General features: G+C 38.8%; 1 protein-coding gene across 3 annotated transcripts in view; it reads right to left on the reverse strand.

Moving 5' to 3' along the window:
- svep1 (sushi, von Willebrand factor type A, EGF and pentraxin domain containing 1) overlaps positions 1-17,159 on the reverse strand; it is a gene marked incomplete in the record, with an annotated part of 133,423 nt that overhangs the window by 28,457 nt on the left and 87,807 nt on the right. For all 3 annotated transcript variants that reach the window (XM_014021032.1, XM_014021033.1, XM_014021036.1), the window contains 21 exon segments: positions 522-646; positions 757-932; positions 1,000-1,198; positions 1,405-1,562; positions 1,686-1,887; positions 2,953-3,066; positions 3,188-3,301; positions 3,731-3,827; positions 4,282-4,370; positions 4,588-4,749; positions 5,658-5,819; positions 5,938-6,099; positions 6,203-6,436; positions 7,409-7,600; positions 7,694-7,799; positions 7,876-7,997; positions 8,112-8,303; positions 8,422-8,553; positions 13,430-13,537; positions 15,806-15,935; positions 16,050-16,165. In XM_014021032.1, the coding sequence (XP_013876486.1) occupies positions 522-646; positions 757-932; positions 1,000-1,198; positions 1,405-1,562; positions 1,686-1,887; positions 2,953-3,066; positions 3,188-3,301; positions 3,731-3,827; positions 4,282-4,370; positions 4,588-4,749; positions 5,658-5,819; positions 5,938-6,099; positions 6,203-6,436; positions 7,409-7,600; positions 7,694-7,799; positions 7,876-7,997; positions 8,112-8,303; positions 8,422-8,553; positions 13,430-13,537; positions 15,806-15,935; positions 16,050-16,165 (3,092 nt within the window).

Raw genomic sequence — 17,159 nt, forward strand, 5'->3', positions numbered from 1 at the left:
AAAAATCTTAGAATATGAAAACATTGGTGAATGCCACAAATTCTCCTAAATCACTCATACGCACAACTTAAGAACAAATTTGTGCGCACGAACGGTTCTTGCATGAGGACCATTGACTCTAAATAGGACCAACACATCCACGGTGAGAAGTGAAAATGTAATGATCCTGGAGTTCAGGCAATATTTTCCGGTTCAGCCAGAAGGTCCCAAATGGTGCGCTAAAAATGTAAAGCTCATCTTTGCTTTAACATTTAAAAAAACAAAAATGCAGCCTTTATTTTTGCAATTGCTGTTTCTCTAGTTTTGTTATATATATACAGTATATATAATTAGTTTTTTTCTCATTTTATTTTGAAACTGAAAAACCATAGAACAAAAAAATGCAGGAAAGTATTTCTGAGATTTGACAGAAACATCAAAGATGATATTTTAAAATGTTAAAATGCTACAGCTCTGCTACAAAACCCACAGAAGAGTTACTGAGGTAAAGCTGAAATAAAGGAGGTATTTTTCACATTTACCTGCTGGGGGGTAAGAACCCGATCCCAGATGTTGAGTTGACTGATGGACCCAACAAAAGATTCCACAGGGTTAAAGCCTTCTCCCCTCTGATCCTGGTCCTGACCTAAAACAAGTGCCCCTCCACCTAAAGAAAAGGGTTAGGACTGAGGTTAACAACTCAAAAATAAGGAAGTGAACCCTAAAGAAAGAAACTGGTTAAAACGATGTGTAACCAGGCTGAGGATAGCACTACACCTGGGATAGTGGTGCCGACTGACAGGCCTTTGCCTCCGTCTGAGGGCTTCCCATTGATGTAGATCCTCCAGTCTCCGTCCCAGCTCCTCCAGGACACACCGATGTGGAACCACTGACCCGTGTTCACAGCGGGACAGTCAGTGATCCGCTCCTTACCGTTCACGTACAGCACCCAGCTGCAGACAGAGCAGATGTTAGAAAACAAGAAATAACTTCATATAACTGTGTTGCTGCATCACTGACCCGTTATAGTCTATGAGAAGGAAGGCGTTGTCACTTCCTTCCACAGCGTAGGAAACAGGTGTGCCATAGTTAGTGGTGTCTGACGACCTCATCCAGAAGGTGCAGGTGATCTCTGTCAGCGCCGGCATCACTCCGTCCATCATCACATAACYGTGGATACCAGACACCTCAAAGTCCAGGTTGAAGGCAGACGACATTTCTGAGAGGACACAGGAAATTTAAATTTATATACAAAAAAAAATACATTTCTGTAAGTTGAGTTTGTGTAACTATAAGATTAAAAATCTTGGTGAGGCGGTTAATTTAAAACGCATGCATCGGCAAACGACACTTTCTCATGTCTTCCTCAGGTTTCCTCCTCGTTAGTGGCCATGATGATGTGTTATCAGTTCTATACAGTAGTACCTGTCTCACACCTGGTTCCGTTGAACCCAGGGAGGCAGCGGCAGGTAAAAGATCCCAGACCGTCGAAGCAGCTGGCGCCATTCGCACAGGGGTTAGGATTGCACTCGTCTATGTCCACCTCGCACAGTCGGCCTCGGTAGCCCTCCACGCACTGACACCTGAGACACAAAGAGAGACACCACTGCCTGTGAAGACACTGCATCTCCAACAGGTAACAACAAAACATCTGTGTGTAATAAAGATATGCAGAAAGCAGCTTCAGTCAGTACAACAATCGTTACCTGTAACYGTTTACAGCATCTATGCATGAACCTCCGTGTAAACAAGGAGCGCTGTAACAATCRTCAACGTTGATCTCACAGCGATCCCCAGAGAATCCAACTGCACAGTTACAGCTGTAACCTGCTGTCAGGTCCTCACACACACCTCCATTCAGACACGGGCTGGACAGGCACTCGTTGATTTCCAGTTCACAACGAGACCCTGAGGAAAGGAAACAAACACGTTAGAGAACATTATCATGGCTGATTACCTTACAGGTGGTTCAGAGGTTCTATGAGCAGCAAAGCACATGACATTTTTGAGATTAGAGTACTGTAGATTTATTCCCCATTTTGGTCGTGGCTCTGCTTGGACTGAGCTGGTCAGTCCACTTAAAATCAAACTATTTTTTTCAAAACTGAGGTCATTTAAAGAGCTATTTACAACAAGTAAGATAAATGTTCATAACTTTTCCCCAGAACCTACAGCACTATATCAGTCTAAGTGTTGCACTAATTGTCTTCTGGTCAGTCTGAGATTAGGTCTAAAAACATCTAACTAACTAGAGAATTAACATTTTCTGGGAACATGCAGTGTGAATGCTGAACKATTTTTGTTGAATAGCTAAAAAACGCTGAAACTAGCCAAAAATAAATCCAAAAAAAGGTAGCAACAAAGAAACTAAAAGAGCATGTGTTTGCCTTAAATAGGCAAACACATGCTCTTTTAATTTCAGCTGGCTTAAATAGCCAGCTCAAATTATAACAAAAAGGTGAACTTAGCTGAAAAAAGCTCAAATTAGCTAAAAAGTAGCTAAAAACAAAAATCCTCTGAAAGTAGCACAAATAAGTTAAAATTAGCTAAATCATAGTGATAGCTAAAAAAGGCAGAAAAAGCTAAAATCATCAAAACAGAAGCTGAAGGAAGCTCAAATTAGTACAAAGGAATTTAAAAATCTGATCCAGAACAACAGGTAAAGATTTATGATAATTTTGAAAGGCTTTAAGGATGTTTAAAACAACTCCTTYAATTTTCAAAAAGAAAAACATGGCAGAAAAAGCTAAATATCTCAAGAACTATAAATTGTTGAAATACCAAAAATGTTCTCTAGGAGCTGAACATTTTGATATAGAAATTGCGGAACAAGTTCTGTGCCAAAAACGTACAGAAGAAAAGAAATGATCTAAATAGACACATTTAGAACCGTCATTAGATGCCTTTACAACTAAAACAACACAAAACAAAAACCAAGTCTATTTATCTTCAATATATGTGATACTGACTAACCTGTGAAGCCATCGGTACAGCTGCAGGTAAACTTGTTGACTTCATCCACACACACTCCTTCGTTCAGACACGGGGAGGAGATACACTCGTTTACCTCGGCCTCACACAGAGAGCCTGAAACAGACAGACACAATTCCTTTCAGAGTTTTAACAATCTGTGAAACTCACATTTTTTTGTAAAAAAAACAACAACAAAAAAACAAAAAACAAAGAAAAACAGCTTAACTTTCTCTACCTAAAAATCCAGGTTTGCACTGACACTGGAAGTCTCCCATCCCGTCCTTACACAGGCCTCCGTTCTGGCATGGAGCAGAGTCACACTCGTTTATGTCGATCTCACACTTCGCACCTGAGGGACAAAACTCACAGGCTGACTCTAACGGCYTTCAGAACAGCAGCAAGCCATTAATAATGTAGTTAGGTGAATACCAACCACATAACAGCAGAATAACAACACTGAAGTAACACAACTACAGCAGTTCAATCAGAAYCAGTTTTAATGCCATTGTCAATTAACAGGATTCACAGACTAGGAATTTGCTTCGCTGTAAATAGGTATAAAATATAACAAATAAAAAAACAAAGGATAAAGGAAAAAACGTAATAAAATATAAAATATAAAACATATGTACACCAGTTAAATACAGTAATCAGAGCAGACAATATAGCTGGAGTGGTGCAATTAGATCCAGTGATAAAAGTGACCAGAAAAACAATAATAGTCAGGGTTGTGCAATTTAAAAACCAGTGAATGTCCAGTAAATGTCAGGTGTTTTACCTGTGAAACCAGGCATACAGGTGCAAACATAACCAGCTCCAACCTCCTCACATGTTCCCTTATTCTGACAGGGATTCAGGAAGCACTCATGGAAAATCTGTGGAAATAATAAATCAGACTTCTTATTCACTTTCATGAWAATGACTTGGGCTTCTTTTGCATCCCCTGAGTGAACCATAAACAAAGTATTGTAGGAATCATAATAGAGGCATGCAGGAACTGATGCACACAAACATCAAAGAGCTGAAACAAGAGTGGTCCAAAATACCTCCACAACATTGTGAGAGACTGCTAAAGTAAGGATATGTTCATTTTGCATGGTCTCTAGCAATTCAAGGTTCTGCACAGATTTCATTTATTTACTCAACTTGGCAGAACTTCCTAAATTTCTTCAACAAACATATACTGTATATACTGTATGATTGGTTAGTTTGATGTACGTATATGATATCTTCTGTTGTTTGTTCTATTTGTTTTTTGTACCATAATGAAAAAAATTTAATAAAGAGAAAATGGAAAAAAACAAAGAAAAATAAAATATGAAAACTAACCTGACTGCTGGCTTGGTAGTCCTCACTGACCTCCAATTCTGGTGCAGTTGTTACACTTTCCTCCTTGGCAAGAAAGCTCGACCCAAAACCTTACAATAATACCCAGAAAAGACACAATATCAGAGAAAACTAGTTGAGGAAAACTCATCAARGGTCTTTATTTTTGGGGTGCTGAGTAGTCAAGATGACTGAAGTCCTTGCCAGTAGGGTCTGTGACCATTTGATGTATGCTATACTTTCCTTTCTGTGTCCACTTTTCACTTTGCTAACACTCAAACATCAAGATATCTAGCCCGGCAGACTCACTGGAGCAGCGCTGTATGCTGGACGCCCCTGTGATCGTAGTGGTTCCATAAAAAGGACAAGAGAGGCAGTAGGAGCGTCCGTGGTCAGGCTGGTAATAATCTCTTGGACATGGGTAACAGGGAACCAGACCGGTGCGAGAGAAATGRCCCGCCTTGCAGGGAACTGTAAAAAGAGAGACCAGTGGAAGGGAAAATAAGAAAAGTGTTACAGTCATTTCAGATGGTTGCAAAAATAGCATTCATAGGTGGAAAAGAAAAACTAACTCAAAGTCAATATTTTAAAAGCTATTTGTGTATTTTAATTTAAAGTATTTAAAGTTTTCCACATTGCCACATCTATCCATCTCTAAATGGCAATTATATTTGATTTCTAAATTTGTTACAAATGTCTAAAAACAAAGATCAAAAGATTAAAACAAAGATTTTTGTTTAGAATTTGTAAATTGATTTTCTTTCCAGCTGCCATTCTGTAAAACACAAATATAATTAAGTCAAAAGGAAAAAAGTTAAAGGGAGAGTTTTATTCAAAATTGCATGTTATGTCATTCCTCATCAAAAACATACCCAGAGTGTTGCTTTGACTCATTCATGCATGTTTGAGGAATCCTTGAACCCTGGAGCTGTCTAAATGTTGGTACAAAGCACCTCCTATTTACACAAAGCTCCTCCCAGGAGCTCAGACTGCAGCCAGAGCACCCCTCCCATGTGCCTCCCCCACACAGCTCCACCAGGCCAGCGACAGGAGAAATATTTATTTATAAATCACCACGATTTCATTGCAAAACACAGCTTCATAATGATCTGTATTTATAGTTTCTTTGCGAAATGTATCTGAGAGGATGACTGCAAGATATATTACCAAGCTGAAACACCTTGTAAGAGCCTCTGTACTCACTCCGGTTCTTCAGAAACGTACTTTCTGGGTCCGATGTGGGATCATTCGAGTAAGTGATTTTACTAACAGCTGAAGGTAACATTGTTACTTGATTTTGGTCTAGAATTGAAGCATGTGCTTGGACAATACATAATACCCCCTTTAAATGATGAAACAATAAGGATGAACTGCATCACCTCCACACTCTGTGTCATCCACTGCTCCTCTGGTGACCGTGGAAGTCCCACCAGAACACACCAGGCACTTTCTGGCACCGTAGCCAGGCTGGTAGTGACCGAGCGGGCACGACTCACAGATCTCCAACCCGTTCAGAGAGTGACTGCCAGGTTTACACTGACCTGATCACAACGCCACCAGAAAAACAGAAACAAGAAAATGCATCATTTCAGCTGTGCTGCATTTCACTTGTTTAMCAAGTGATGAATACAAAGACAGAAGCTTGTGCATGAAACCCACCTTTGCACTCAGTCATGCGGCGGGAATGCAGGTAGGCTGTGGAGGTCCCTTCAGGACAAGACTTACACTCCAGCTGACCCTCCTGGTCCTGGTAGGACCCCAACCAGCAGCTCTCACACTCWTTATGTTCTAGAGAAAAATATGTTCCTACAGGACATTGTACTGTAGAAGAACAATCAATCAGTGATTTCCTTAAAAACATGAATATTTATGTATTTTGTATGTTGTAATTTATAGGTGGATGAACTCTTTTTTTCAACCTTACCACACATTCTGCCTTTGAGCACCGAGCCCGGTCTGCAGAACAGAGAGGCCTTCCTGCTCTCCAGCGACCTGGGATCTGAAACGATCATTTCTGAAGAGACGTGAAAACTGGACAATGGCTGCTTGGCTAGAGTTCGTTTCAGGCGATTGGTCAGTTGCTCCAGGGTCCGCAGGAGCCTCTTCTGATTGGCCACCTCTACGGAGTCATTCCTCGACAGGGGCAAAGGGATGCTTGCTGGGAGAATGGAGAACATTTAACGTACTGAACTACAGTAACAACAGATGGTAAAAAATGCCAAATTTAAAAAAAGGTACCACTTTACAACAAGGCTCCTCTTATAGATGGCTTATAAAGAGTTTATAGATAGGTTATTAACTCATCTGTAAACGCTTTATAAATTATTAATAAGTGTTTATTATACATTAATTAAGGACAAAAAAATATTAAACTATCCGGTTTCTTTCTAAATACTGGGCCAAATCTGTTTGGTATTAAACATTTCAGACTAGTTTATCTTGTAAGCACAATAATGATTAGGAAACACATATTTTAACATATATAATTGTACTATATTACTGTATTATAAATATTCACAAATATTAAAGGGATCCTTATTGCAAAGTGTAAAACTGTTCACATTTTGGATTAGGTGGGATTATTTGGAATGTTAACATGATGTTTATTTTTTTACTTTTTTGATACATCAACATTGTTTATAGTAGTTACATGTTTGAACAATAATTTCAAATATTGATAATCAACACAAAGTTTTAAAAATGATGATTTTTCACATTAAAGACTAACTTTTTGCATTTATAAATGCTTATTTGTCATTTATAAATAGTGTACTGTATTACACTTTACAATAAGTCTCCCTTTGACAGTTGTGAATATTTATAAAGCAGTAATACAGTACAATATTATGTTAAATGTGTTTCTTCTCRTTATTGTGCTTACAATGTAGTAAACCAGTCTGAAATGTTTAATATAACACMTTTTAGATGTAATATGTACGTCTTTCTCATCCTTAATCATTGCATTGCATAATAAACATTTAATAATGATTTATAAAGTGTTTACAGATGAATTAATAACCTATCTATAAACTCTTTATAAGTCATTTATACGGGGAGCCTTATTTTAAAGTGGTACCAAAAAACATAAAACATCCTGTAATGTTTACCAGCAGAAGCATTTTCTTTCTACCTGTGATGTTGAAATAAATCTGGATCTTATGGTCTCTTGTGGGGCCTGTTATCTTCCTGCTCCTTTTTGTTCGGGGATGAGGTTTCCTGCTGCCGTCCTGCTGCTGCCGGCTGCCTGTGGCGAAGCCCGACTCGAAGTAAGCGTAGTCCTGCGAGCCCTGAGAGTCCCAGCTGTTTCCCCACCCACCTGGAGCTGTTCGAATGGCAACAAGAGGGAAGAATGATGAGCTGATAAAAAGCTCAACCCAAACTACAGGTTGAATGTTTTACATATTAGTAGTCGTACCGATTGAAAATCCATTTTCATAGTCGTAATTGTACTCCAGACAGTGACCCTGTGACATCACCTCTAGCTTGCAGGTGATTTCATCGCTGCTACAAATGCCAGGGAGCTGTGGAGAATCAAATAATTAACAGCTGTTTTATGTATTTGAGTTAATCAGAGTGTATTTGTCGACAGGTCCTTACCATGCCTCCTAGTTTAGCATTAAAATGCCCTGCAAATGACTTGACCAGGTCTGCATCATCACATCGAGAGGCTTTGAACAGCATTTCAAAAGGCTTATATCCATTGTTTGCTATACGGTTCACTGGTAAACAGTAAATAGAACAGAAAAGGCTTTTACTTTATAAGTGAATTTTTTACAACCCGTCAGAAACATATTTATAAAACCTGCTAATAGATTATCACAAGCTGCACTCACAAGAGCAGTCAGGTCTGTCTGAGGAGGACGGAGGCTCCCACATGCCGTTGTGGGCGCAGAAGTAGCTGTGCACGGCATCCTGAGCTAAGCTGTAACCGTCTTTACACTGCAGGGTGCAGTTAACACCTTCGTCCTCTTCAGAGCAAACAAACTCTCCATTTACAGGAACATACGGCTGGTCACAGGTCGTCCCTGCACAAAATACAGCATACCACTAACATTTTACACAGAAATAAATTACCCTAWAGACACTTAGCAAAAATAATGCACAAGCTTTAGGTCTTTATGATATGATGTGCCTGTATGATACCTTGCACAGTTACAGTGAGGTTACAGGTTCGGCTGTTTCCTGCAGCATCAGTTGCAGTGTACTGCACCAGAGTGTCTCCTACGGGGAACAGCGAGCCTGGACTGTGGCTGCTGTTTACTGTGAGGCGACCACCTAAAACAAATAGAAAGACACATGAACTACATACAGTAGGTGTTCAACATTGGAAAAAAAATAATAATAACAAAAATTGTCCAGCTAAATAAGACTTGCAATCTTATCTCCAGTCTAAAAATATTTTTGATCTTGTTTTAAGACTGACACACTGGGCAAGAGCAGAGTATGTTAGATTATTAATCTTGTCAGCCTGGAAAGGTTCCTTATTTCAATAAATGKCTGTCTTTCTGCACTGGGAGATTATTTCACTTAAATTGAGAAGATTCAGASTATAATTTAGCATTTTTTTAACTTATTTTTAGATAGCAGAGGAGACCGGGCATTTGCTGCCACTGCTCCTAAGTTGTGGAACAAMTTACCATTCAATATTAGATCTGCCCATAGTCTGGAACACTTCAAATCTCTTCTGAAAACTCTTTTCTATTTTCTGGCATTTTTATAATGGTTTRCATTGTATTCTATGTGTTATGTCTGTTTAATTTATGGTTTTACTTCRATGTGTTTTTATCAGTTTTATGAAWGCTGTACAGCACTTTGGTGCAGTTGATTGCTGTTTTTWAAGTGCTTTATAAATAAAGTTGACACTGACATATTTTTAGATGGCTGTAATTGTTCAGTGTAATCTGAGTGCAAACTATAACTATTTTAACAATATAACAGAGTACAATGAATACTAGATATCTTTATTTTCTTCATGCGATGCAGCCTTACTGATATTAAAAAAAGTCAACAGGTAAAACAATATGTCCAAATAAAATCGTAAAGTTTTTACAAATATACAAACTTTGTTAGTAAATAGCATTTGTTGTTTTTTTTTCCTTAAAATCTTTTAATATTTTGCATSAAAATTGTTAACTCCTGCAGGGGGCGGTGTTGGCTTTGGTTCATATTTCAGGACTTAAAATAGTAAATCATAGCTGTTAGTTTAAAGAACAATATAAATTCTATCTGGATGACTTGTGTAGATGTAATGAATACAAAGTGATGGAAACAGCTGCAACATAGTTGTGTGTGTGTGTGTGATGCGCTTCAACTTGTGTGCAGCGTGACACACAGGCTGTGGAACAATGAGAACATCTGTAAAATGTGAGAGAGACAGAATTTACTAAAAGGAGGGAAGAATGAGTGATTATTGTTTAACTCCAGTCCACCTCCTCCATTAACAGTAGCAACATCGTTCCAAGAAGTCTGACACACGTCTGGCCGTCTGGAGTCTCCCTTTATATTTATTCTGAGTGTGTGTGTTTGTGTGTGTGCGTGCCTAACGAGTCAGGACTATATATAGAGTTGGCATCAGGGTGTGGGCCTGGAAAAACAAAACACTGACGTCGAAACAGCGCTRGGCTGACGTCGTGTGGACCCGGTGCTGCCGCAGCAGCCTGTTATTACAGTGGATGTATGGGTGTGTGTGTTATTGAGGGGGGACCTCCGCAGACAGGTGGGGAGTGATCAGTTTGACTCGTTAGTGAGTGAGATGTGAGGTTTGGGGCTGGCGGGGTTTGTTCACTCGTACAAACAGAGTTGTTAGAGTTGGTGGATTACACGAGACCCACTTTGAACTGCAACGCCTGAAGAACACAGGTTTGTTGTCCGTCAGCACTTTGGCTGTTTTGGAACAGCTGGAGGGCCAAGAAGAAGCCATCCAAGGGGAGAATATTTAGTCTGTGAGGTAAATTGACCTTTAAGTGCTCCTCTATTAGAAGATTTGTCTTTAATGCTTGTTTATTAAGTCATTTTAATGAGGTRCTCAACACAGCTTTGTGATCTCTTAAACTGCTTTTCAAGACCATATCTGTTTCAGTCAGTTCAAAGAGCAAAAAACGAGTCAGACTGGTTAATTATTGGGTTTTATTTTTTTTAGAGATGAAGCTGAAAAAAACCCCTCAAGCTTTAGAGGTAATAAAAAAGTTCAGATATATGACTAAAACTGGCAGGGAAGTACAAAAATATTAACTTTAGAGAAAATATATAAATCTATGCTCGGGGTCTTGGTAGTTCGGTGGTCAGTGCCACGGTTTCTGTGAGTTCAAGCCCACGTTACAACAGAAAGGGCATCTGGTGTAAAATCGACTGTGCACATTAGCTCACTGTGGTGACCCCTGCAGAAAGAAGCAGCCGAAAAAGTAAACAAACTTACGTCCGTGCGTGTTCATTTTGGGAATGTGGATAATCCTTTAAGTATTTCATATCCACATAAAACCGTTGTTTATGCTTCAAGTCTTTAGACGTGACAATAAAAACAGAAGAAGGATGAAGCATAGTCTGGCCAAACGTGAAGCTGAGACATTTGTTAAAACGGTAGAGACAAAGTTCTGTGTTTTATTTGGTATTATGAATATTGCAACTGCAAAATAAACAAACATGACTGAATGGAAAAACGTGGCTGAGGCTGCGGGACCTGGCTTTGGAACAAATCAAGAGCAACAAATATTATGTGCAAGTAAAAGAAACACCTGCAGCTATATTCAGGGACAACGGTTATTTAGTTTAAAAAAACATTATTTTAAAGTGTAAAAAAACACCTTGTAAAAACTAGTACACGATTATCTTGCTTTGCAAGGTCTTGTATGGATTGTGTACCCTTTACATGGTCTTGGTGAAACTGATTCGTTTGAAAAATTAACTCTGTTTAATTCCACTGTAACATACTGCACATGTCTTGAGCTCATATAGTTCACATGTAGGTCAGTGTATTTTGGTACAAATGTTTTTCTCTTCTTTTGTTGGGGTGAAGAAATAGACATCATTTGGATCAATGTTTATACAGACTGAGTCAAAATTCACAGAACACTGGGGGTGTAAATCAGCAGCTTTGTCATGATATATTAATTTATTTGGATGACGATACAATATTTCTCAATTTCACAAAGTCTGTCATCTAACATTGTTAAATGGGCAAATGATGACGATATGCATGAATGTTTTTGTTTTGCATCGATGTAATTCAATCCTCATCATCTAATCAATGTATATACAGTAGATAGACATATTGTTACCCACCTACAGGACACCCTTTTATTTCAAACATAAAAGGGAAAATGACATCTGAATATCTCAGCAAGTAATGGGTGAGGGGGCCCTATCTTGGGGAAAATGGCCTTAATCCAATATGGTGGCATTCAAGATGTAATAAGTAAGTAAMTTTATTTGTATAGCAACTTTCTTAAATGAAAAAAGTATCTTGTCAGCTGTTTTATGTGCATCAAACAATAAAGACTGGCCAAACAGAACACCTAAATTTCTAACATTTAAGTGGACAGCAGAGGAGAGTTGCCCAAGAGTTTGCCTAATTAAAAGAGCAACAATCACCTCCTCAGTCTTGTCAGCATTTAAGTATAAAGAGTTATCAGCCATCCAGTCTGTTATAGCATCCTGACAAGCTGTGAACCTATATAGAGAATGAATTTCATTAACGTTGAGTGAAAAATGGAGTTGAATGTCATCAGCAAATAAATGATAAGGAATGTTAAAACTCTCAAAAAATAAAAGGAATGTTAAAATTCTCAATGATCTGACMCAAGGGTAGCATGTATAAGCAGAACAACAAAGGCTCTAGGACCGATCCTTGTGGAACACCACAAGTTACGGAAGAAGAATCAGAGACAAGTTTCCAATCGTCACTGTGAAACTTCATTCAGTTAAGTAAGTGACCCACTGTAATACTGAGCCAGATAAACCCACCCAGTTACTTAACCTATTGATTAAGATATGATGATCTACAGTATCAAATGCAGAGCTGAAGTCAAGTAATACCAAAAGTCAACAATCACCAACATCACAAAACATTAGCAGATCAAGATGGCGGTAATGTTGAAGACATAGCCTAAAATATAGGTCCCCTCACCCATTACTTGTTCAGGTATTCAGATATTTCATTGTGCCCTTTCCTTTCTAAAATAAAAACCTGTCCTGAGACTTTTGACTCACCCTGTACATCTGAAACCAAGGAGCCATCTTGGGTGATGGGATTCTCGTTCAGGTCTAAAGTGTTGAGGCTGAACCAACATTAGTTAAAATTCACTCACAGTTTTATGTTTTAATTATAGCTGTAGAATAACACAAAGTCTGTGATTGTAATCTGTTAAATATCGTGATGGTGTTGAGATAAACCTACATTTTCCAATCCTTTTATTCTGTTCTGTCATCATGATGCTCACAAAACTCACTGTGTGCTTCAGCATCTCAGCCACTATCATCTAAACCAGGTGTCTGTATCAAAGGCAGTGATAAGAATGCAGTCCAAGCAATAMTAAAGCACAATAATAACGTGATGACATCTTATGCAACCCTTGTTCAAATGTACATTGTCAGATTTGGGCTKCAGCTTCTCTGTAGGATCTAAAAAACACATTGCCAACAATCCAAACTCTCTAAACTAGTATTTCCAAAAGGCTTCACCAGAACAATGATCAAAGGCAAAGCAGATTCACAACAATTTCAGAAATGATTTGAGAMGCATGGCAGAAGCAGTCAAATCAAGCACAAACGTGTGCTCACATAATAACAGAACCGTGGATAGAATGAGAGCGCATTCCCACCATAAGAACATTTTTCATGGCAATAACACCTGTGTTTCTCCACTACCTCCRTCTGTTTTAACATTAATGACATTAGCAGGCACTATAACCACTTCATCTATCCTCTGGTCCTATTCTCTTTCCGTCTTCCTCCTAAAACACAGACACAGAGAAATACTGTATCCAGTGTCTCCCTCCATCCACACACAGACAGATTGCTCCTGATCCCATTTTTCCAATCACCCATTGGAAAAGATCCTGTTTGACCCTAATCAGTGGAGACAGAGGCTGAAGTGCAGTAGAAACGAGCTGCAGAAGAAGAAAAAAGCATCTCTAGAGGATTTAACCGGACATACGTGAGTTGTCGGAGAACTGTGGCACTTCCCACGTGACGACTGTCTCTGTGTTTGTGGCCTGGGCTGTCGGGGGTGACCTGCACCTGTCAATGAAAGGGGGCTCCGTATCTGCAAACAGAAAGAGAAAAAWATATATATAATTGATGATTAGTTAGAAAAACTGCAAACATAGCAGCACATTAGCAAGACTGAATTTAGTTTCAGGAAAATAGAATTAGACATACACTGGAGCGGAGAATTACAAGCAGAGTGCTGAACTGTGATCAGACTCTTTCAAAAGTCAGGGGGCACAAGTTAAACACATGGCTCTAATAAAAAACCCACAAGGTTCCACTGCCATAATAACACATGGAAATGTTCACAGCTACCAGACTTGGGGTTTCTCCCCCGACTGCAGTGATTACTGAGCGGCTGACAYGAGACACCCTCATTCTTCACTCCCTGCAACAACAATATCTGGCACCTGCTCAGGCAAACAGTCTCATGTATTTTTGAAAATATTCAGGAAAAATTTTTACTTTGACAAAAATCAAAGTATGGTCATGGTTTGTAGTATTCTAATACTACGTTTKTAAATGTTTTTGAGTTTCTTGTGATGCAGCTCTGTTTTGTCTAATTTACTTCCTGTTTTAATTTGTAGTCTTTTTTTTAGCAGTTTTGCTGTCCTGCTTCATTGTCTCATCCGCTCCCTGTGATCAGGTATTTCCCTCTCAGTGTCTATAGTCCCAGATTTCCTTTGTCTATTGTCGGATCTTTGAATCGTCATTGTCTGACTTTGATATTGTCTCACTGGTGTTTAGGTTCATACTGGAAGATTTTAGTCATAAACAAACAAATCTACAATACTAGCCAAAAGATAGTTCAGTGGCCTCTAGTTCACTTAAATTAGAATCAATGGGCCTCATGTAAGAACTGTTCGTCTGAACAGATTTGTTCTTAAGTTGTGCGTATGAGTGATTTAGGAGAACTTATGGCATTCAACGATTTTCTCATAAGATTTTCTCATAAGATTTTCTTCAGAAACGAACAAAATTCATGTGTGGTTCAGACCTGTCGTATATTTTACGAGCAGTCAGTCTGCTGTTATCCAGACGAATTTTCTTCACTAATAACTTTACATTTTATTAGTTTGAAGATATTTTGAGTTGAAAATAAATCACACTCCATAATTATGTTGACAATAGGCTGTTCTGTTTGAACTGGAATTATAATGTTAAACGTAATACTGAAGACTAACGACAAAAGTTGGTTRAATTGGCTATCGTTATTTACACTTAAATTAAAAATATTTGACCAAAGGAAACGCAGAGCAGGACTAGGGAGAGATGATTTAGATTTTTATTTCTGTGACTGTACACGACCCACAGAAGACACGACATTAACAGCAGCAGTTATTTCATTCCTCGGTTTCAGCAGGTCTGACACTGCTAAAAAATGACTTTTTTTCTGGATCTACGAGGGCAGGACTTCAGTCTCTGAACTCGTAAAGTTCTTCTTTTTTACTTTGCGATGTCATTTATGAATGGACACTTCCTGGTAYGTGGAGCAGGAAACGTAGCCTTATGGTGTTTTTGGGGTGGTAGATTATGCTAATCACCTCTCCCCGTGCATGAGCAGCTGATAYACATTCATCAGTTTACGCAGCTCATTTACACACTTTTCCTGAAGATAGAAGAGTTTGTTGAATCTGACGTGGCATGTTCGTACGAACCCGTCGAACGAAGGATAAGAATATGAAAATGTTCTTGCATGAGGCCCAATATTCACAGTCTTACAAATACAGAAAACTAAATTTTTTTTAAATTTTCGTCTGATTACACACAGCTCCTCCCTGGAGCTCAGTCTGCAGCCGAGCTCCCGCCCCCAAAGAGCACCCCTCCCCTGAAGCATTGTTGTGACGACGTGCTGAAGTGGGAGTGTCTGAAACGGTTAGAAAAAACAGAGACTACAAGGTGTTTTGGTAGACTATTATGTAAATTCTAATTTGTTTTTGATATATATATATATAGCATTTTCATAACAACTGAAGGTAACAAAGTTACTTGATTGTGGTGTTGAACTGAACTATGTGCCTGGAAAATACATTATTGTAAAATTGGCTGAGCTCTAACAGCTGTCTTGAATCAGGGTGACTGTAAAAGTTAATCAGTTGTAGATATATTTTCATGAGATATTTCATAAAAACAAATGAGCACACCCACAGACATGGGCAGCAGGAAATAAAAACAAAAGCAAAGAAAAAGCTATGGATCTTTGTGTAAAAACCCATAATGTGAATCAAACKATATGTTTTAAGTGAACTGGAACATTTGAGATTAACAACAATCCACACACATTATGTTTGCTTTGATTCAGAGTTCAGAGGGTCAAGCTCACCAATCACGGTGACAGTAAAGGAGCAGTTCGCCGAGTTTCCAGAGCGGTCAGTCGCAATATAGTTGATGGTTTCCTTTCCAATWGGGAGCAGCTGAGGAGGACTGTAGACTGGTTTCACCTGCAGTACCACCTGAAGGAGAGAGTCATTTACATTTTATAGAGTTTTTTCAAAAGAAGTTTTAAATATTCCCATAAAACAGTATAATAAAAGTCCACAAGTTGCTGATTTTCTTGAGATTTCAACCTCTTTGGAGTTGTCTGTAGCATTTGGGACTTTCCAGCTGATGTGAGCAGTGCCACGTCGCTCATCTGTCTGCGCAACGATGTCCAAGGGACACTGGAGTCTTGGTGGCTCAGTATCTGAAGAGAAACAGAAATAAGAGTCGAATCGGGTAAGACTTTTTATTTAACTCCAGAGAATTCACTTAGAGTTGACGACAGGTCCAAAACTTGCAGGTGTTCATCCCGTCGCATTGTGCACACACAGTGACCTCAGTCTGCTCGATGTTATCACAAAGGGAGTAGCTGTGTGAAGTCATCTGACCTCTGATCTCCTCAATCCACAACACATCACACACTCAGCACTGATTGTTATCGATTAAGAATCAAACACAATGAAAATYCCAGAGTAAATCCAAGATAAATAAYAGCCACTCTACTTAATTTTTTTTCCATTTACAGAGTCCCAGAACATCAATGAATCAACAGTATTACATCACTGATATGGAAAGATTAAATCTCAGAGTAGTGAGTGCAGTGGGCTTTAACGGTGATTTAGTTGTGTTAAGATGTTTAAATGACTGTTTTCTTCCCCAAAACATCTGAATTTCTTGTAATCTTTTAAAGGGTTTCTGGCTAATAATTTATTAAGATTACTGTAAGTTTGACAGCATATTGTGTGATGAATTTTAAAATGGGGGTATTATGTTAWATCAACTTTTTWAAGCTTTATAATGTAATTTCACATTAATTCATGCCTGTTTGAGAAACCATTGAATCTCCTCTGGTAGYCATGTGGAGCTGGTTAAACACTTGCTGGTATAAAGCTCCGCCTATTTGAACCTAGCTCCTCCCTGAAACTCAGTCTGCAGCCGAGCTCCCGCCCCACAGAGCACCCCTCATCTGAAACATTGTTGTGAAGACGTGCTGAARTGGGAGTGTTRGAAATGGTAGGAGGTTCTTAAAGAGACAGAGGCCAATTTTAAGGCGTTTAGGCTATGAAGCAAAGTCAAATTTACTTTTGATATACAGCGGGTAAAATAAGTATTGAACGCGTCACCATTTTTCTCAGTAAATATATTACTAGAGGTGCTAATGACATGAAATTTTCACCAGATGTTGGTAACAACCCAAG

Source organism: Austrofundulus limnaeus, unplaced genomic scaffold, assembly GCF_001266775.1.
Source record: "Austrofundulus limnaeus strain Quisiro unplaced genomic scaffold, Austrofundulus_limnaeus-1.0 Scaffold276, whole genome shotgun sequence".
Lineage (NCBI taxonomy): Eukaryota > Metazoa > Chordata > Actinopteri > Cyprinodontiformes > Rivulidae > Austrofundulus > Austrofundulus limnaeus.